The sequence below is a fragment of the Bubalus bubalis genome, chromosome 11 (genome assembly GCF_019923935.1).
Source record: "Bubalus bubalis isolate 160015118507 breed Murrah chromosome 11, NDDB_SH_1, whole genome shotgun sequence".
NCBI classification, from domain to species: Eukaryota; Metazoa; Chordata; class Mammalia; order Artiodactyla; family Bovidae; genus Bubalus; species Bubalus bubalis.
In genome coordinates, this window is record NC_059167.1 from 53,656,420 (window position 1) to 53,679,257 (window position 22,838).

At 41.3% G+C, this 22,838-nt stretch overlaps 1 protein-coding gene across 4 annotated transcripts in view; it reads right to left on the reverse strand.

The window, feature by feature from the left end:
- RORA (RAR related orphan receptor A) overlaps positions 1–22,838 on the reverse strand; it is an 811,781-nt gene that overhangs the window by 96,581 nt on the left and 692,362 nt on the right. Inside the window, exon 1 of one of the 4 annotated variants that reach the window (XM_025296496.2) lies at positions 14,565–14,737. The exons of the other annotated variants lie outside the window; for them this stretch is intronic. Coding sequence (XP_025152281.1) covers positions 14,565–14,595 — 31 coding nt within the window. The 5' untranslated portion in view covers positions 14,596–14,737. Of the gene's footprint in view, positions 1–14,564; positions 14,738–22,838 lie in introns of those variants that run through there. 4 annotated transcript variants of the gene reach the window in all.

The following is a 22,838-nucleotide window of genomic DNA, read 5'->3' on the forward strand; positions in this document are numbered from 1 at the left end:
GATCCCCTGGAAGAGGAACTGGCAACCCACTCCAGTATTCTTGCCTGGTAAATCCCATGGACACAGGAGCCAAGCGGGTTACAGGCCATGGAATCACAAGAGTCAGACATAACTTAAAGACTAAACAACAAACTTTTTTTTTTTTTTAATGATGGGCTTACTTGATCCATTTTTGAGAAAATGTAGGATGTGTATGTAAGTCAGAGAACTGTAGTCAGTTGTTCTAATAAGAAAATGGCCAGGGGTTGCCTGCATTGCAGGCGGATTCTTTACCAACTGAGCTATCAGGGAAGCCCTTAAGAAAATGGCATTCCACCAAAAAAAAGCACTGAGTTTAGCTTTAATTTTTTTAAAAATCTTTTGGCCATGCCAAAAGGGCATGTGGGATCCTAGTTCCTGGACCAGAGATTGAACCCGATCTCCTGGCATTGGCGAGGTAGAGTCTTAACCACTGGACCACCAGGGAAGTCCGAACTCAGCTCTTAACTCAAATAGTGGCACAAGTACTTTTCCCTGGAGAACAACATCCTTCTTTGGTGAGGAGCAGAAATGCTCTCTGTGCTTTCTGTGCACTTCCCATTTCGTCAAAAAGACTTGTACTCAAGGGTCAAAATTTAATAAGCTTAATAATTTTTACTGCTTCATCAGGACAGCCTCAAATGAACTTGGTAATGTTTTTTTTTTTAACCAGAGAGTCCACAGTAATAGTGAAAATGACTACTGCCTTGATTCCTGCAAAGGCACCAAGAGTTTTACCTGCCTTGGCACTATCAATGCAAATGGCCAGTACAGTCAAAAGGACAAATAATGTCTTAGTGTTATTATGCAAAGAGTTTTAATCTCTTGGAGCCTCTGAAAAGACCTTGGGGACCCCCAGGGGTACCCAGATCATCACACGTGGAGGACCACTGCTGTAGAGGATAGCATTGGTATAAATCCACTCTCTAATCTGCTCAATGCTCATGTCCTTGTGGGGTTCACAGAAAGAAGATTTAAAAGGTTTATTTCTGTCTCCACATTCCTGTGCTCCCCGCTTAAAAAAAAATTCCATTGTGGCAATCCAACATAAATTGTGTGTATAGAACAAAGAAACAGCAGTACTCTTGAGTTCATCAGCATTTTTCTCCCTGACAAAGAAAGCTACTCTAACAAGCTACTGGGAAAACTATGGTGAGTTATAGGAAATATGACATCCTCAGTCCCCCCTCTATCCCATGTAAGTCCCAAACCACCCAAACCTTTCACTTCGGGGATATTTTGGATGAGCTCTTCATAGTGTCCTCAGAAATAATTGGGTGTCCTAATTCAGCCACATGCAAATTAATGCTCCCCTAAAGAGGCCTTATTATAATTTCCAACCCTTGATGTCTACATAATCCCCTATAGTTCTTTAACTTCTTGCTTTCTAACTTCTGTTTACCGATGCACTACTTTTGTCAGCTCGGTATAGCATCAATTAGTAACACAGTTGTGTTTATTAGGTCTCCCTAGAGCCTTGAGAAAGCTGCTTTGTATTTATTAATGATTACACAGAGCACTACTATTTTTCAATAGCATTTAAAAATGAGTAAATTACTGAAGATGAACGATAAAAGAACTCCAGATTTCAAAGGCAAGGGAAAAAAAAGCATATTATTTCAAAATACCCATAATGCTTGCATAGTTAATTTTATTTTCAATTTAATAACAAGCGGGGGGAATCAAATCTAGACTCTTCTTCCTGTTCTACTTTTGGTATTCTTGAGGACACACCATTGGCTTTAGAGATTGAAGTACAGATCTGGTGATTAATGAAGAGCCAGTTTAACAGGTCTAAATTTCATTATCACACACACCTGTTAGGTAACACACATCTGATTCAGCAAAAATCCACCCACAAGGCGAATGTTGAAAAAATTTAAAAGAGAGAGAGAGAGAACTCCAGAAACTTAGGTCCAGCTTTTTATCAAGCATAATTCAAAACAACCAACCTGAAATGTATCCAATTTGTACTCTCTTATCTTGTGAATAATTCCCCGGACCCTATTAGGTGAAGTCAGAGCTGCCCATGTCGGTATGGAATTTGCTCTTTAAGGAAACCAGAGGGACCAATCTCTCCAGCGATGAGTTTCTCCTAACCAAACTTAGAGTGATGGGGAGCAATTACAACGCTCATTTGCCCTCCTTTCATATTCCTGGTCATTTATGAGATGAAAACTATGATCGGCAAAAAAAAATCACTTTGCATTCAAGAGAGGAGCTCTGGGAGCTCCCCGTGAGCATCTGGCTACCAGGCAGAAACACCTCCATGCACTGCCTTTGTCTTGCGCTCCCTCTTTGATGTGCAAGTCACTGGTGGAGTAAGCTGTGATCGCTTTGATGTTGAACTTCTAGACTTTATTGTTACTAGCATGCCTACAAGGAGAGCTGTCAGTCATGTCTTACATCTGAACAACCATGTTTCTTTACAGCACCTCTTTACAAGCATCAATCCTTAAGTACATGTTTTCCCATTTCTGCTGATTACCACACTATCTTTGTTGGGGGAGGGCTGTGCTCAAATATAACTACAGCACCCACATTTTCTGTAAACACCCTGAGGCGTCATCAGATGGCTGGTAACCAACCTTCTTCAACAAGAGAAGCCTGAGTGCAAAACATATTTCTAGCAAATGAAAACATTCTGAAAACACTCAAGCCATCTTAACAGTCAAAATGAGGAGTTTAGCCAATATTTCCCCTAAGCAGCCATTGAAATCGCATGGAAACTTCTAAAAGAGATTCTGAAAGCAACAGCAGCAGGGGTCTTAGAAAGTCTGCCAAAACTTTGAGACATCTTAACTCATATTAAACGACTTTGTTTCTCTGCAGTGGTGGAAACAAAAACACTTCTGTTCTACATGATTATGCTTGTGATAGAAACATTGCTTTTGAAATAAATTTCTGCCAATTATTTTTTAAATGGTATCATTTTTCAGAAGGTGCTTGCTATTACAGATACAACTTCAGTTACAGGAAGATGGTGTTCCATAATTTTCTGTTATAGGAGAATAAATGGATGTATATCATGTGTGTCCAATTTCTGAAATACATACATGCAAAACAGGCAATGTGCTTATTCTTTAAAAAAAAAAACTGTTGAAAAAGACACAGCTCTAATTTCATGTGACAGCTCCTATGAGATTTACTTTTCAAACTCCGTTATCACTTGTGCAACTGCCTAATATTATCAAACCCCATTGGGAGATTCCACACAAAAAGGAAATAAAGTTAAGGTGCTTACATATCATGCTGGTTTATAATGAACTGCTATCTTTCTGAATAAATGTTTCAATGCAACCCAAGTTCTTAGAGATACAGGGTCACAGATGACAAAGTACAATGATATTTTTCAATGACAGACTTCAGTTCCATAGTTCTCTTTTATAAGCTGGCAACACAGGAGATACACTGTTTCTGCTTGCTTTTTTTTTTAAAGAAAATGCAAACAATATACGGAGAAGACTCAGTGTCTTTGGATTTCTGGCCTGGAATATTTGGTAAGGAATAAAATTTCTGTGGTGTGCAATGGTTAAGACTATTCCAGGGTTTCCATTTTTAAGCAGTCTCTCTACCCCAACCTCCTCGGTTTTAACTCAACCATCAAAAATGGAAAAGGTTTTTGGCTAGAATTTGATAATATATGACTGTAATTTACCAGAACTAAGTCTGGGCCTTAATATGAATGAAAGTTTGTTCATTCTAAAACTTAGTTAAATAATTGGCAAAAATTAATCACCTTTTTCTACCTTAAATTTTCACTCCCCAAAGGAGCTGATCAGCTGATGGAGGCACCCCTAGCAATGAGGAGATAAGACAAGGAATAAGGAAACTAGAAGGGAATTGTTATGGACAATAAACGTGGCCCTTTTCTTATTTTAGGAAACATTTCCACAGAATGGGAGAGTTGGAAAGCTCTTGATGGCTACAAGTTTCCCCAACTTTACAAAAGGGGAAAGCCAGCAGTTGAGGGGGTCTGACAAGTACTGAGTAGCTGACTTGGGAAGAGAATCCATGTGTCTGCCCGAACCCTATGGGGTGGGGGTGGTGGTTTCCACTACCCAACGCTGCTGCCCTGTACTGGGATGGATGACTCACACGTTAAGTAAGGGTGTTGGACCTTGGAGGTTTCTCCACCGTAGTCATCTGGACAGTTTTTTTAACACATTATCAGTACTTGAGACCCACCTCAGACCAATAAAATCAAGAGCTTCCACGAGTGGAGCCTGGGCTCATATTTTTCATAAAGCTTTCTAGCCAAGTCTAATGGGCAGACAAGGCTGAGCACTAAGAGAACAGATGACCTCTAAATTCCCTCCTGGGTTATGGCAGAACGTTCACCACCTGTTAGAAAAAAAAAAATCTCGGATTTTGTTCCCTCCTGTTCATCCATGAGGCCATAAGCAATTCTAAGCCATTCCACTTTCTGTGTTGGCCATGCTCTTGTCACTATCTGTATTTCTCTAGTTCATTAATGTTTACTTAGGTATCATCTGGGCTTCCCTCATAGCTCAGTCGGTAAAGGATCTGCCTGCAATGCAGGAGACCCGGGTTTGATTTCTGGGTCGAGAAGATCCCCTGGAGAAGGAAATGGCAACCCACTCCAGTATTCTTGCCTGGAGAATCCCATGAACAGAGGAGCCTGGCAGGCTACATACAGTCCATGGGGTCGCAAGAGTCGGAAACGACTTAGTGACTAAACAGAGAGAGAGAGGTATCATCTGCCTCTTTCCGTCAGAACGTACACTCACAAGATCACAGATGAACGTTGCTGTGCTCGGCGTCGCTCCCACAGCATCATGTCTGCCACATGATGGGCTATGGAGCCTATATTTTCCAAGGAAGGAGGGGGCTGGAGTTGGTGCGGAAGGGGATCAGCCTTCCCCCGCTCACCCAGCACAGTTCCACTTGTATCTGTTTCACCAGACTAGAATCTAAGTTGCACGAAGGCAAGATTGTGTCTGGCCATTCTAGAGCCTAGGCACTGGCAGATACAAGCAGGGTGCTCAGGGCTTCAGAAACACCATCTTGTAAATAGGAAACATTTGCAAGCTTTCAGGGCTCTAAAACCTGTACTTTGTTGCTGGAAAAAAAGCAACATAGAAAAAAGTCATCACTGTTTCCACTGGAGTCGGCCTTGACTTCTGCAGCACAATCCTCAGCCTGCCCCCAATGAGTGGTCACCATGGTGGTGAGACCCAGCCCAGTGGCTCACTGAGGGCTAGAAAGCCAGAGAAACTGGCTTTCTGATAGAAACCCTGAGCAAGATTTCTGCAGAAGAGGAATATGGTCCTCTCCCGTTTGGGCCATTTCAGGTAACAGACTAGGAGTCTGACCACTTGTTCCTACCCACTAGTTGATAGAAAAGCCAGAAATAAGACTATCTCAAATATGTCAATAACATGCACACTACGGCAGAAATTACTCATAGTGGGCACCTCTTCCACTTTGAAAGGAGACTTCAGTGGCCTCAAAAAGAAAGTGTCTGCTTACCTTAATATCCCTGATCTTCTAAGTATCCTTACCTCACGGGGACCAGGAGAGGGTGAGACCAGAGCAGCAGTTTTCAAACATGTCAGATCCTCAGTCCCCAAGGGGGGCTTTTACAAGTTCACATTCCTTGGCCTCAGCCCAGACTATCAGAATCAGAACCAGGCAGGTAGTGATGGAGACTGGGCATTTATTTTTCAAATGTTTCTCAGCTAACTGTGAAGATTGATGATACTTGAGAACCACTGAAGGGGTTGGAGGACTCCACTGCCCAACTGTGCTCTGATAGCAAGAGGGAAGTTTTGCAGAGTGAGCGAGAACCATCTGAATTGGCAACACCTGAGACACCTTTTAAATACTCACCTTCCCGGCTGAGACCAGGCTGACGGAATCAGGGTCTCCCCAGGAATCTGCCTTTGTAACTCTCCGGGTTATGAGTAGCTGTCCAAAGTTTCGGAGCCACTGCTGAGGCAGGATTTTAGAGCTACTCTGTGGCTTATTTGGAAGGAAATCATGTTCACATGTAAACTGAAGGACTAACTTTATCCAATTACATTAATGTTTCATTGCATGTTGCAAAGTCTTTGTTTTAAATGGCGTGGAGCTCAGAAACTACAGACCTATAAGCTCAGTAGTCTTGGAGCAGCTTTCCCTGGTTAAGCACGGCTGCCAGTTTCTCAGTACAGGTCTTTAAATGCTGATTCATGGCTTAAGATGGGGAGGGAGGTGTCTTTGTTCTATTATGAAATCACATGGGTGGCACCTGAATAACGCAGCACACAGTAGGCACTTCATAAATATTTGTTGAGACAAATTCAGTTTGTTATTTATATCCAGAGTTCTACTGAAGATATGACATGAGATAAAGAAAAGATAAAAATAAAAACCCCAATGACTGAAAAATGAAAATAACATTCTGTGAAAAAAAGGATATTTCTCATGTGGTGAAAGAATCACACTTCTGGGTGGCGCAGTTTGAAAAACGGTCTGCTTCAAGACCAGATCTGAGACTTAACCACAAGTCTTCACTTCTGAACCACTACCTTATTTCTATGATGAAAAAGTTTAAACAGTATGTTTTCCTGGCTTTAAAAAAAAAAAATTCCCTTCCTTCTTTTTCACGTAAAGATGAAATTTCATCTTTCTGGTAGGAACACGCCAGCACTGTCGTCCTTTAAAATCCTGGTGATTATCTGTTACTGCGATCACCCTGGTTATCACGGCTCAGCTCACAAACCTGAACTACTTGAGCACTGCAAAATTCACGTAAACCTGCATTCTCCTCTCTTTCCATAGCACCAGTGACAAATGATATTTAAGGAAATAGAAAAATCAATACTTATTTCTTCGATTCCAATACAGAAACCAGATTGTTTCATAACTGTTTCACACTCAACAGACCACAGAAATCTAAGCACACATTTCATTTGTATTATTTATCCTAAAAATGACACAAATGAATGCTTACCTCTACTTCGTGCAGTGTTTTAAAGCATATGTGATATGTTATATAAACTTGGGTAATAAATTGCTCTATTTCTTTGGCAAATTGTGTATACTGACATGAGCAGGATGCTATAGCACTAAATCTTCAGAAACAAAACAGGTTAATAGATTTGCATCCACTGATAAACTGTTTTATTGCCAAAAAGAGCTATAGTAGTTTACTTCTAAGTGTCTCCCTTTTTTTGAAAACAAAAAACTCCCAAAGCTTTAGATTTAAAAAAGGAAAATTCTGGATTTCTCTGATCAAGATGGCTGACAATCTCTATTTTAAAAAAATATTTAATGGTTGGGGAATAGAATTAAGGTTGAAATTCTTTAAAAAAAAAAAAAAAGGATTACCACAAAAGTCATAATAATTGTTTACTCACAAACCAAATACCACTTAAATATTTACACTTAATATGGAGCCAAATGAAATTTTATAAATCATCTTTAATCTATCTTAAGTTTTAAAAAAATATTCCCTTATTTTCTTCAAGAAAACTTTAAAAATTTATTACCTCTACTACAGATGCATTTCTATTAACCATGCACAACGATAAATTACACTTTAGAATCTGATGTAGAATGCCCCACAGCAATCGAGAAAATAACTTCAACCTTTGACCTTCTCCACTAGCCTGATGGGAAATTCATTGGCACCATTACCGCTTTCAGCGTTCCATGGGAAAGTACCCACTAGAGGGCAGCCTTATCTCAGCTCTGACACTGGAGAAAAACACCTCAGAAATGCTCCAAATATTCCTTTATTTTTCAATATCCTTGATTTTCTTGGATATTTAATATCAACTTCAGTTCATCTAAAAGTCCTTCTAAGTAGGTCAAAAGTCCACTTCCAAAAATTACAGTGGCATCACAAAGGCCATTCATGACATGGTCAAAAGATACAGCCTAGGTCATGTATCTGAAAGAAATTAAAACAAAATTTAAAATCTTTACGCTTTACTACCTAGTGGGTTAAGTGCTGAGTCAGTCATATCACAACTAGGACTAGGGTTGTGGTACAAAAATTTGGTATAAAAATTTTAAGAAATTCTAGACAAACTGAAATGTGTTTGAGGAAGAAGCTAACCAAGGATGCTGGAAGGCTGACTGTGAATATAATGGAGTGGAGAGGGAAAGCAGAGACTGAGAATGTAGTGTGGGTGTGTTTCATACTCAGTCTTCAAATAACTGACAATCTTTCTTTCCTATGAAAGATGGATTAAATGTGTTGTGTATTACCCCCAAAGAAAGAAACAGAATAGAATCAAAGGATTAAAAGTACAAAAGAGACCGCTACGCTTGATAGAAAAAGAATTTTCATATTCAAGATGGAATAAGCTTCCTCTAATGATAGTGAGCTCCCCATCACAGGAGGTGTTCAAGCAAAACCAGACAATTATTGGCAGGAAGGATGCAGAGAGGAACCGAATGCCAATAGGGTGTGTATCGAAATGACATTTTAGGTTTCTGCTCTTCCTAGGACTCTATGAGATGATGCTTGTTTGCTTTCAGGCAGACAGCTCAATCCAGTTGCCAGAGAAATAAACCCCAATCAAGTGAGAAATGAGCTTTTGCAGATCTATCTGCTCGGAAACTTTGACTCTGGTTTCCTAAAAGACAACAGATTTCTCAAGATTACATCCATGATCATGCCCTTTAACTGTCACGGAAACAACCAGGACAGCACTCACAAGCCCAAGGAATCAAGAGCTTTCTACTCCATAAAGGGATATTAAAGCTGTATCTGTGAATGCTTCATTTGCCTAAAGATATGTGGATGTATAGATAAATCTCCAGCTTGATTCTACCATGATGGAGATAGGTTACACAGGTTAGCTATGTATCATAGTATTCCATATTCTTTAGGAAAATAATGCTTGCATTTCACCCAGATCCTCTTACAACATGCAGACTTAATGAAAATCGTGGATGAAGAGAACTAATGGTAAGCAAATAAGAACAACCCCATTTGTACCAAATTGATTTTATTAAATAGTAATTTAAAGATATTAAGCTCAGCAATGCATTACATAATTGAATCTTTTTCCTTATAAATGCCAGAGTTATAATTTCTACTAACTAGAGACAAAGTTATATCCAGGACATTTTCGCAGCTTCCTCCAGGAGAGGCAGCAGGAAGACAGCAGAAATTAGGGCTCTAGTCTTTGCTTCACCATTTACCAGCTGGAAGAGTTTGACTATAACAAATAACCTTTGTTAGCCTCAGTTTCTTCAACTAAAAACCAGGACAGAGTCAATGACTTTTTAGGGAGGATTAAATGAGACAAGAATGTAAGCCATAAAGCAAATACCAAATATAGATTAACATCCTCCCTGTATTTATGAAATGCCTCATAAATTTCAGAGGCAATGAAATCAAAAGCAAAAAATCAAACTGCTGGCAAACCTAGGGAATAGGTTTGATATTACTTTTAAAAAAATTTATCTATTTTTTAATTGAAGGATAATTTAATTATCCTTTTGTTGTTTTCTATCAAACCTCAACATGAATCAGCCATAGGTATACATATGTCCCTCCCTTTTGAACCTCCCTCCCATCTCCCTCCACACCCCACCCGACATTACTTCTTATACAAAGATTTTAAAGTTATTGGGTTACTTCCTTATAATATGATCAAGGCTAACAAATGTCACTTAAAAAAAAGAAAATCTAGAAACCAAGGATTTCAACTGCTTTCTTGTATTAATATTTTGCCTGTTGGCTAATTTACCCTACTGTCTGTCAGTTTAGACCTCTTATCTCTAGATACAGTGTTCGGACAATGAAAAACCATGTTCCATCATGTTACAGACGATATGACAGATACAGAAAGCTCTGACTGCAAATCTCTAAGTCCATGCCTCAAAGGCTGGTGTGAAAGGGAGGTATCCTTCGTGGAGGAGCTAGAAGGGGGAGAAAGAATGAGTAAATCATTCATCAATGGGTCAATATGTGGTCTCTGAGATAATATCAAATGTGAATTCACATCTGTGTTGTCACTGGTGGACCTCTCCAAATTATTATTTTTAAAGCAGAGAAATAGAAATACAGTGTAGCTGCTAACTCTGAGCATCTAATTATGATTTATAAAATTAATAAATATAAAATATATAGGTTAAGGTAGGCTTGATTTCTTATTAATAAACACTGAAAATTTAGAATCCATGCAAAAAACATTTCTACAATGAAGTATTTATAGATTTGTTCCACTCATGTTTTTTATTTTATAAATAATGTTACTTTTATTATTTTTTATTCTTTTTTAAAATTGGAATACAGTTGTTTTACAAAGTTGTGGTAGTTTCTGCTGTACAGCAAGGTGAATCAGCTATATGTTTACATATATCCCCTCTTTTTTGGATTTCCTTCCCATTTAGGTCACGGCAGAGCATTGAGTAGAGTTCCCTGTGCTATACAGTAGGTTCTTGCTAGTTATCTATATTATACATAGTATCAATAGTATGTGTAGATATATATACATATATCTCAACCCTAATCTCCCAAATCATCCCACCTTCCTTTTCCCCAAGGGGTTTTACTGATCACTAAAATAACTTCAGAAAAATTTTAAGATAACTGAACTCTACCTCTGCAGATCTATCTATCCATTCAGTAACTTTTTCTCCCATAAAAGGTCATTTGTAAATGTTATTTTTTTAGGTGCCCCAGAACAAATTACAAATAGCTGGGTGCTATTGCAGATGCTCTGCAATTATCTACTTGCTGATCTCACCCATTTTATTGTGATTCACTTGACTGGGAGGGAAAGGTGGGAGAAAGAGAAGTCTGGTAAGAACTATTCATATATTTACCTATATATTTACTAGATAGTAAAAAACCCTAACATTTAAATTACATATGTATTTAAATATATATGTACATAGACATATTTAAAGGACTAAGTCTATTAAAGACTCTGTCATTTTATAACTGGGCAGCATTAAATAAATTATACGGTACTCAATTCAAATCGAGGGCAAAGTGGTTTACTTGAGTATGATATTGCTTTGCATTTCAAGTGATGTGACTGAAATATATAAAATCAAGAGACTGCTCATGCAAACAGTGCTTCTAAAATATTCTCAGCTTCATAGATGGTCTGAACTCCCTCTATCACCCATGGGCAAATGAATTCAGAGATCTTCCTTGTCTATAAAAGAAGTGACCTCTCCTTGCCTGCTAAGCACTCTGCTCACTGGAATAGCCATTTGGGTTTTCTCTTTCCAAGATCCAGACATTACTCTCTCCCAATCCTACCCATCAAAGGTCATGAAAGTGGAACCAAAGTCCCAGCTGAGGGATACTACTGACACAGTGCTTAAAATAAGATGAGGGATAAATTCAAACTTCATTTGGGAAAGAGAAAGTCCACACTCTTCAAAACTATGAAATCACATTTATTAGAGTTGGAAATACCCCTAGTCACCTACATATTCAGTATTTTCAAAGTAGTATCATGCCTTGTGTTTGCGCACCGATAGTGCACACGGAACAATCTATTATGGGATAGACATTCCCCTTAAGCCTCCCTTCACTCTCCTAACTCCATTTACATGAACACTGGCTGAGGGCTCCTAGGAAGCAAAGGGGGCATAATCTACTGAAACTGATGAGGCACTCGCATTTCCTTTCAGCACTGGCTGCCGCCTGACATTTGGCCAAAGCACTTTTGTGATGAGCAGAACAAGTGCTCCCCTGATTATAAATGTTATCGCTGGCTCTCTCCATTTGCCCAAGAAGCCATCCAAATGGTATTGGAATTCTGTTGTTAATTAAACAAAAACAAAACTGAAAGATGAGACTAGAGTTGCTCCAATGAAGATTTATTACTTCTAAGCATGAATGCACTTTAAGCCTAAACTTATTTGACAACGAACGCAGAGGAAGGATTTTCTTCTTTCGTGAGTTCAAAAGGCCTGATTTAATGATGTTTAAAAAAAATCAGTAAATCAGCCAACAAAGCGAATGTTTCTCTTTTATGGTAGCTTGTTCTACCCTCCCCCTGCTACATGCATACACATACTGAAAAGCTATATTGTAAAGAGTGTTTCTGTTTCATATGAAAAAAATCTAATTATACAAACTCTCTTCCATATGGAACCAATTTAACTATTAAAACTGAGAGGCAGCAGGGAAGTATTTAATATGATTCTGGGCCAGTTTCCGCCGCCCTCTTCACTCCCCCCGCACCTTAAATCTGATACGGAAATATTTACAGCATTCCTTATTTTCCCAGAAACTATTTTTCTTCAGTTTAAATATGCATCAGAGCAAGATAACCCTATTAAGACACAGGATATTATGATCCTTGGAATGAAATATTCTAATTGTCTAGATGCATCGCCCCCTTTCCCCCGCCTCCCCTCCTCCAGCTGAGCTTATAGAAAAACTGCATTGCCAGTGTATCTGAGCCACTTTTCCCAAAGCACAATACTCTGAATCTATTATCTTCTGGCAGCCAGAGGTCACTCCAAGACAAATGTGTGGGCTAGAGCTCTGGGGGGGATACGGTGGTGGTGTGATTCCCGTGATAATAATCACCAAGTGATAGTATGGAACTTCATTTTGTACCAGAACTACAAAAGCAAAAGCCTAAGTACTTAGAAACATCAAAATTAAGTTAAAATCTTAAAACGCACTTTCCTTATTGTTTGGTGGTTACTGTTCATTAGGGGAAATAGTCTCTGCTTCTTATCCTTCCCCAATCGACACCAATTATATCAAATAAAATAGATAAGGACTAGGATTAACACCTTCCCAAATCTATTTCATGCCGTAAAGAAAAAAAAAGGAGGGAAAATGTCTTAACTACAAAGGCTGTCTGAATCGTTTTACAGGATTAATGAACTGCAGGAAATAGCATAAAAGTTTTTTTGAGAGGGAGGGGAGGAGCATACACTTCTACAAAAAAAGTCGGTAAGAAAATCTTAAAATCATTTTAGGAAGAAAAAAAAAAACTTCAGGCTTAAGAACGTGGATCACAGGGAGGTCTCCTCCCTTTCCTTTTATCTGTTGCATATTCTAAAAAATGATTAAATTCCATTTCCCTCAAACCACCGGGGAAAGGACAAAAATTTTGCTCTGGGCACGTCGGATAAACAGATTTCATCTCAAGCAGCTCATCTTAGCGTCCAGTACGTTTCGGCCTGTTAATAATTAATAAAAGAGATGCCACCCAATCTCTAGTGAAGAAAGGCAAAGCTCGGTGATCCGAAAGTAAACCTAGGCCAGATACCGAACCTGTTTCCTTCATCCAGGATTGCAACAAAACCTCCACCTTAGCAAACGTTTAACGAGCGCCCCGCGCCCGCTCTGATGGGCAGACCCCGCAGGACTGTCTAGGTCTGAGAAACTGCGGCGCGTTAAGGGAGCTCGGTCCGCGGCAAACAGATGGGGCTCTAAATCCCCGCTCCCAGCGGCCGGGTCTGCGAAGCCACTCGGGCAGATTAACCACCCCGAAGAACCTGCTGGCGCACAAGCGGGCGGCGGGGTGCGGGCTGAGTTTCTCTCGGGCTGTTGGCTAGTCTCGGCTTCTCCCGACCGCGCAGGCGACTTCCTGCACACCTCCAAACTTTGGCTTTCTCATTAGAAACTTCCCTGACCTGCCACGGTTTCTTTCCTCCTCACCTAGGGGGACCTGAAGCCAGTCCGGTCTCCAGCTAGTCCCCCCTGCCATCCGGCCACTAGCCCGGTTAAGGACTTCTGATCAGGGCCGGCGGCCGGGCGAGGAGGCTCGACGGAGTCTTGACCACGACTAATCTGCGCCCGCCGGCTCCTCGCCGCCGTCTAACCTCCACTACTGCCCGCGAATCCTGTGGGGGGGTGAAGTTGCTTCCCCACATCCATTCACAACCCAAAAGTATCAAGTCGGGGTGCGCTGCGGCTGCGGGCGGCCCCCGAGGGAGTCTTGGCACGGTCCAGAAGCCCGTCTCGCTAGGGCCTGGGCGCTTTCGGAAGTGGCCGGGGCGGGCACGCAGCGCAGACCGGCCGCACGTTCCCCCCGGCGGCCGCCGGGCGCTCGGGGCTGCCGGGCCGCAGAGGAGGGGAGGGCCCAAGGCCCGGGGCGCTGACCAGTCCCCAGGGATGACACCGCACCCGCGCGCACGCTCGGCCGGGCCTGGCCGCGGCGCTTTCCCTACGCAGGCCAGATCTGTCCGGGGTGCGGGCCCTGGGGACCCGTCGCGGGCGCCCCCGGCTTCCTCCTAGCTCCTCAGACCCTCCCCTCCCTGCCAGAAGCGCGGCGACTCCCAGCAAACTTTCTTCCGGGAGCCCCGCCGGGTGCCAGGAGGACCCGGGCGACTGACAGGAGCCAGAGGGGACAGAAGTTGGGGGGGGGGGGCGTCCAGCCCCTGCGCCTTTGCCCCGACAGGAGGCAGGCAGATCCCGTGACCCGGCTCAGGGGGCGCCGCTGCAGGGGCCCAAAAAACCCTGGCGGGGTTCCCGCGGCCAGCCCCGGGCAGTACGTGCGCTCGAGCAGGCGCGCCCACCCCTCCCCCTGCACGCCCGCCTCCCCGCCCCCCGGAGCAGCCAGCCCACCCGGCCCCGGTGGGGCGCCCGGGCTCACCTTTCATCGCTGCGATCACAAAATACATCATTTAAGCCGCGGTGAGGAGAGCGCAGGGAGAGCGGATGGTCCGACCCCGGAGCCCCCTCTGCCGCCGCCGCGCCGCCGCCGCCCGAGCCACAGCAGCAGCTGCAGCAGCTGCCCGCCCGCCGAGAGCCATCCCGAGCCATAAGAGGCTCCATGTGACCGGCTGACATCACGGCCGCCGCTCTGTTTACACCGCGCCCCTCCGCTTCCTCCCCGGGCGGGAGGCGGGTGGCGGGAGGCGGCGCGCCCCAGCACCGCGCCCCGCCCCGCCCCCGCGGGCAGGTGAGCGGCCGCGGCTCCCGAGCGCACCCGGACTGGCGTTGCCCTCTGGCACCCCCGGCCCGCATCCGGACCCCCAGCCATCTGCCCGCTTCCCAGGGCACCTGTGGCCTCCCGGGCGCTCTCTGCGCTCAAGCGCCCTTCTGATCGCGCATCTACTTTCTCCTTCGACCCCTTGGGCAAGAAGGGCGCAACCTGACGCTACTTTCCCGCTCCCTTCCCGGCCCTCCCAGGGGTGACAAAAGCGCCAACTCGTTGGCGGAAAAGCAGGGTATGTTCGGTCTGGCGGGGGGCGAGGGGTGGGCTATAGTCTCCCTAACTTCCAACTTCCCAGATCACCCCAGTTTTATTCGGAAGGTAGAGCCCCCTCCGGGGCGGTGGGGAACGGAGTCACCCAGACTGTTCCAGGAGTAATGGTTTCCTCAGTCTTTCCTGGGAGACTCGGCCTGCGAAAAGGGAATTCCGGCCACCTAGACATTGATATTTCTCATCCTACCAACATTTAAGGTCCTGGTTTACACCTCTCCCTTCCTGCAGGACCACTGATACCTGGAAGGAGAACAGACAACTGTTGTGTGAATCACCTAAATGTACTCCAGTTGCCAGCCGATTTGAGCCACTAATTTCCCAGGCTCTTCCATATCCACCATTCTCTCCAGAGAACCCATCTACAAGTGGAAAAGGTTCTAGTTTTCACACCCTAAAAGTGAGATGTCTCGGTACTTTAGACAGGAAAAAAAAAAAAAATCACCACCACCACCACCAAATAACCAAGCAACCTCTAAAGGTCAACTTTGTGAATTTTAACTTGCAACTAAGGTTTAATTCCCTCCAAACTTTGAAGCTTAATCCTTTTAACTGGCCTTGTAGAAACTCAAATCATGATATTATTATCAGATGAATTTCTTTACTATGAACTTCAGATGCTACATACCCAGAGACCAAATTATTTAAAATTTCAGCAGTCTTGTCCACAGTATTGAGCATAGCAGAAAAAATGATCAAAAGCCAGGTTTGTTACCTACTACTGTTCCTTTACACAACTGCAACTCTGCTTTCTTTTCTGATGGTCTGTGTTTCCATTTACAACTCAGATATTAGATGGTTATTAGTTGTTGCATTCATGGTAATTAAGCAAGAAGAGTCCTAACATTTTTTCCCATATAACTGAGTTGTCCTTGCTGCTGAGTTGGGACGTAATTTAAAACACATGCAGACAATCAGCACTGCAAAAACTAAGATTTATACTCTCCCATCCTCCGAGCCCCCTTCAAGGCAAAATTTACAGAGTGCTCTAATTTAGAAGGCTAAAAAAAATTCATGGTACCTTAAATCAAGCCATACCTTTATAAAAGTTTGATTTCAGCTAAAGTTATCCTAACAGTTTTTTCCCCCTAATAAAGCCCCCCAAATCAGAAATCATAACAGTGTGAAGCCAAGACCTACCCATGTTAACTCAGCTGTCCAGCCATAGCGAAGTGGACAAGAGTTTCAAATCAATCAACCATACCCACTGTGATGTTTACAGTGATGAAATTAAATCACACCACGTTCCCATAATGCAACTACATCACCCAGTGAGGCAACGCCCCTCAGTTACACAGATACTATCCTTCATATGTGGTTCTTGATTTCCCTTGTCCTACCGACTTTAATAAGGACAGGTAATGCCGAGCTGTCCTATTGGTAGGTTCTGGGTACAGTTTTCTTTCCTTTGTATTGTTAAAGGATGGAAAAACATCAGAGACTGCATGCTCCTAGGGGTGTTTTTCCATACTCACTGCAAATGAATCCAGATAAACTACTCTGAAAATTCAGCGTTACTTTAAAACAGCATCCTGCTTTAGAAAATAATGCTTTGAAAATGACCAAATCCATTAGCTCCAGCCTGCCTGTCAGACATCTGACTCCAAGGTAAATAATCTTACATTACTAGTAATCGGTATTTATTTCCAGACCATTTCAAATGAAATCAGTAATCGGGAATGACATGCAACATGACATATGCTCCTGCAATTACAAGGAGAAGAATCATTCATCCTATACATATGTCCCCAATAGAAATATAATCTCGTAATACTTAAACTTGAAATATTTATACTTTTATTCAACAAAGACATTTCTATGATAATGTAACACTGACCTTGCCCTTTAGAAATGTATTTCATTCTCACCAAACAACTAATGAGCAACAGAATTTCAGATATTAAGTCACAGTAACCTCCTGTGTGGCTGGATGCTATTTGTAATACATGCCTCTATTAAATGCATTTTTTCATTTTCAACACAGCTTTTAACCCAGAGTATATTAGTGTTTATATTAACACAAAACTCTCATGAAACTTCAAAGGTAAATATGAGAGGTTTTCTTTAAAAACCCTCTTGAAATACAACTTTTCCACAGAGTTATAAGTCCTCAACCAAGTAAATCAGTCAGGAATGAAAGGATCTGTATTTCCCTTCAGTACTTCCACATTGAAGCCAAAAAAGAAGCACATTTCGGTGCAAACTTTTACCAGCTAAATATTAAAATACAGGAATAATTATTTGGTTTCCATAAAACACACACTCCTGGAGTACCAACTATGGGGGTAAAACAGTGTTAAGTAGTTTACTCTTTCCATTTGAAAAAATTTTACCAAGTGTTCTGAAGGAAAAAAAAAAGCAAAAAAATTGATTACAGGAAGGTAATTAAACAAGATAAGAACTCTTTACCATGAGTGGGATTATATCATACATTAATTCTCAAGTCAAATATTTCTGTTGGCTAATCTCAGAAAAAGAAGGCATATTGCATACCTAAAAAAACATGTGATTCAACTCAGAATCCTCTACAGACAGCTCCATGTGGTGTCCCTAGGTACTGGGTTTCACATGGGATCTGTCACTTAGCAAGGAAGTGGAGGGACATGACTGATGGCAAGTTATCCCAAAATGCCCATGAGGAAAGCTTGCTGGATTTCTGCAGGAGTCTAGACTGGAGTATAATCAGTAAATTAGTGCCTATCTTCCCATTTTCAGAAGTTAAATAAGGAAATGATACTTGACTTTAGAAAAGTACATTTGACTTTCTGCCAAACAGAATCTGATCTCATGGTATACACCACACTGATTCACACCTGGAGTGCTACTGGGGAGAATGGCAAAATGATGGGCTGACAAACTTATCCAGAATCGTCAGGTGGCTCCCCGTCCAATGTTTTCAAAGTTGGCTGATGCACATGAGAGGGAAGCTACATTTCTACTCTGAGGTTCTGTCTCGCCCGGGTCCTGGTTCTCTCTCTCCAGTGTGTGGCAGCTTGCTAATTCAATTAACTTCTTTCTAGCTGAACAAGAAAGGGATCAGTGAAAGGTTAATATGGTCCTGGGCAGCTTGATTCAGCTGAATCCTTAGCCTCCATGGCACTGTGATCTGTAGGAGCTGAGCCATTTGGGCCAACATAAATCTAGGGGACCAGGTCTCCTACTTACAAACAGGGTCTGAGAGTTAGTTTGAGACCCTGGTCTCTAGGTCTGAGACCTAGAGAGTTCTAAGTAAGATTACTTGGGAAGCTAAAGAGTAGACACAAACTTACCTACAATAGATTACAGCCTTGCTTAGTTTTGAGTCTGAATGTTTCTCATAAAGAAACATTTATAAATGGAATAATGCTGGTAAGACCTGGACACCAAGGTGGAAGAGGGGTCTCTTTCTTTACATGTGTTAATGAAGAGGGGTGATCAGATTAATATAACCTGTTTTATTCATGATTTTAAAGCAAATATAGATGCCAGATTTAAATGTACATGTATGTGTGCACATACATAGTCCATGAAAATAGTGAAATTAATGGTATTTTGATGGCAAGAGACATCTTCAATTTTATAAACACACTCACACACACATATATATTTCTTATATTTCACATCATCAAGCACATTTACTGAATATTTATTATATGGCTGGCCCTCTATTGGAGAATCAAATAAGAATCAAGATTTATTCTTGAGAAGCTTCCTAATCAGGTGGCCTTGGCTCTGAAAACTCTATGCAGAAGTCAGTTCCCTGAGTTGGAACTTCCCTAAAGAAAGGCAGTGTCTGGCCATCTGCTGAAAAGATGTTTGCACAGTGTTTCACCTCTCACAGTTGATGAATGGCTGTAAGTCATTAGTGCGGCGGTTAGGGTAATAGGATGTTGGAAGTGAAGGATCTGGCTGAATTGAGACAACGGTGAAGGGATTCTGAGATTCTCGGAACCATGTGTCTCACATATCTATTAGGAAATTCAAGAACTGACAGATGTTTTGTAACCATCACAAGGAGGGAAAGGATAAAGTTCACAGGCATTCAGACCTAAGCAACCTCCACAGAGTAGGTAGGTGGCGGGTGCCTCGCTACACACACACCTGCTAAGGGCAGGGAGGAAGATGACTCATATTGCAAGCCAGAGGGACTGCATAACTGTGTTCCCAAGGGATATCTTCCCCCTGCTCCTACAGCTGGCAGTGGAACAGGTAATGACGAGTCTGTTTAAAAAATTATTTTATTAAAGTATAGTTGATTTACAGCACGTTAACTTCTATACAGCAAAGTGACACAGTTATATATATATATGTGTCTGTGTGTGTATATATACTCTTTTTCATACTTTTTTCTATTTGGTTTATTATAGGATATTGAATATAGTTCCCTGTGCTATACAGTAGGGCCCTGTTGTTTATCTTCTATGTATAATAGTTTGTATCTGCTAATCCCAAACTCCCAATCCATCCCTCCACCCTCCCCTGCCCCTTGGCAACCACACATCTGTTCTCTACATCTGTGAGTCTTCCAGTTTCATAGATAAGTTCATCTGTTTCATATTTTAGATTCCATATATAAGCGATATTGTATGATATTTGTCTTCCTCTGTCTGATTTACTTCACTTAGTATGATAATCTCTAGGCCCATCCATGTTGCTGCAGATGGCATTATTCCATTCTTTTTTATGGCTGAGTAGTATTCTATTATATATATGTGCCATGTCATCTTTATCCATTCATCTGTCGATGGACAATCAGGTTGTTTCCGTGTCTTAGCTATTGTAAGGAGTGCAGGAACTTAAGATTTTTCTTTTAGTTAAAGGAATATAGGTAGTAGAAGCGAACTCAGAACTTGGAGCTCTGGGTTCAAGTTTCACACTTGTCACTTAAGTGTTCTATGTCACCCTGGGCAAGTCACCTCCCTTCTCAGGCTGTCGGGCCCCTGAATGTAGAATGAAGGAATAGGAAAGACTTCAAAGGGCTCCTGCAACTCAAATATCCCATGACTACTTTCAGGACCATGTCCTAGCCCCTCCTCAGAAACACCTTCATCCCTTTCTCTCTACTGCGCCATGTTGACTTCCTTCTCCAAGGAGCCTTCCTTGTTTCACTGAACCCCGAAGAATGATACCATGAGCTCTGGCATTAGATTAAACTGGGCCCCAAATCAACCTTTATCCTACTCACTAGCTGAGTGAGCTTGAGCAAACTTTTGTTTCCTCATATGTGAAATAGGATAGTTGAGCCTTATAGGGACACTGGAAGGAGTAAATGAAACAATTTAAAGAAAGGACAAAGTGATTATCTCTTAGCAGGGTTACAAGAGGAAATACTATCACCACCCCATATTGTTATACACACAGACCATGTGCCTGGTAAAAAATTATTGACCTTAATAAGGATATATGGAAATGATTATCAGCAAGCACTTTTGATAAGCTTAGAAATGTGTGTGTGTGTGAATGCACATGTGTGTAATAAGTATTTATTATGCACCAGCTAAGTATTGGGAATATAAAGATGAATAAAAATTAAATTAGCCCTTTGCATAAGGGACCTCTTTTTATGCACTATTTTCTATAAGACTGCAAGCTTTTTTTTATGTCTTGCTTCTTATAAGAATGCAAGTTCCCATCCAATGAACAACAATAAACATCTGTGCATTACATTGTGCTGGGACATGGAGAGGAAAGGAAAAAAGATTAAAATGTCAGACCTTTCCTCAAGGAGCTTGCAATCTAGTGGGAAAATGAAAGCAATGCTCATATTGTAAGGCAGAAGATGTGACACATAGTCTAAGCCAGGTGCTATGTGGGCCAAGAGTAAAAGAGGTTACTTTGTGCAGGGTTAATCTTAAATTTTATGAGCAGAAGGACTTCATGGAGGAGGTACCACTTAAACTAGACTTTGAAGACTAATCAGATTTTAGTAGACAAAAAAAGGAATAAAGGCCCTCTAAGAAGGAGAGCAGAACATATCTAGGAGCACACATAAGAACACAGACAGAAACCACGCATGTTTTACTTAAGAAAACGTGATGGTTTAGAGTAACATGAAGTACATATAGATAAGGAGGGGAAGAAAGCTCAAAATGTAGGCTGTAGGTGTTCCTTTTGCTTTCCTTCAAAGTGCCTAGTACAGAGCTTTGCAAACTATACTTTATACATTCAGAGAACAAGTTCTGAAAAAAGAATTGAGGGCAGAAGACAGGAATCGCACTTTCAAAAATAAATCTCTTTACGGCTTGCCTATTTCATAGTCTTATTCTAAGGATTAATAGTTGGTTTGATAGTCATAAAGTTAAATTACACTTAATAAAACACATAGAGCAAAAGAGTTCCACATCACAGCACACCGGGGAAGAATAAAACTGGAAATGGGTGTTATTTCATCAGAGCGAAAAGCTAAGCAGAGCATTTTAAGAGGAACAAGATAAATTGAATGTTATTTGATTTCGTATCTCATCCATTTCAGTTCTGAAAATGATCTGAGACAGTTCTATTAATACAGATGCTTCGTGTAGAGGCCGTATTTTTAAAGGATTCTCTTAAATATAGATATATATATTTTTCAAATAATGGAGAGAAGATAAGCAGTTACAGATGGTTTTCCCTATTTTTGTCATGCATGATCAAGGACCACAGTGTAACGTGGGCTTCCCTGGGAAATCTGAGTCTCGCAGCTAGGAATGTTCCAGGAGCAAAGGCTGGCATTATTTTGCTTTCACAGAGAAAATATGTTCCTGTTCAGTCAAGCAAAGTAATCAATTATTCTGCATTATGAAATACTCATTTTATAACTATTGACATTTCAGACAGTTTTGCCACATGTCAATAGTGGTTTGGAGGCTCACATTTGAGCTGCAGTTCATAGGATGGAATTTACTGGGCTGGCAATGTCGGGTCAGGAGTCTGTTCGCTGCCTTCAGAAGTACACTTATTATTTATCTCTAGTCCTGCACTGTGGAAGTACGCTGTGAGGACTGAAACAAGAACAGGCTTGAGGGTGTTTCTCTACTTTCATTGAAAAAAAAAAATACTAACTCTTCTAAATATGTTAGATTCATATTAAAATTCTATACTTTTCTCTTGAGTTAAAAAAAAAGATTCCTACATTTTGTAAGGTGGAGGTTGACTAAATTAGGTATTCCATTCAGAGGTTCCAAAATTCACATGAGATTTTGAGTATCCAGTTAAACCTTGTGCCCCCCAAAGATGATTTTCTGAAATCAAAAGGGCTTTCCAATAATTATATCACACTGAAGCTCTTGCTTTTACCTCACCTGTTGGTTCACAATTCTTTGGAACGCGTTCTTTAGCAGGTACTTTTTCACATTGAATTCACTCAAAACTCTCTTTTGAGGAAACTGACAGACAGATAAATTAAGTAACTTGTCCAAGAACACAAGGAACCATAAAAAATGGAATCTGGGGTGTGTACTCTTAACCAATACGTTACGACTCTCAAACATTTTCTGAATTTTCCTTTAATTGTGCACTACTCAGTATTTTGAAAAAGGCAAGCTGACTTCTTCAGAAATTAAAATTGACTAATAAAATGTAGGCATGTGTGCAAGAACTTCTTTTATCCCTAGCTCCTGTAATTGAGCAGGGTTAGCATGTGCCATTATGAATTATTGCACAATTTAGTAAATTATTTAATTACTTACTAATGAAGAAACATAC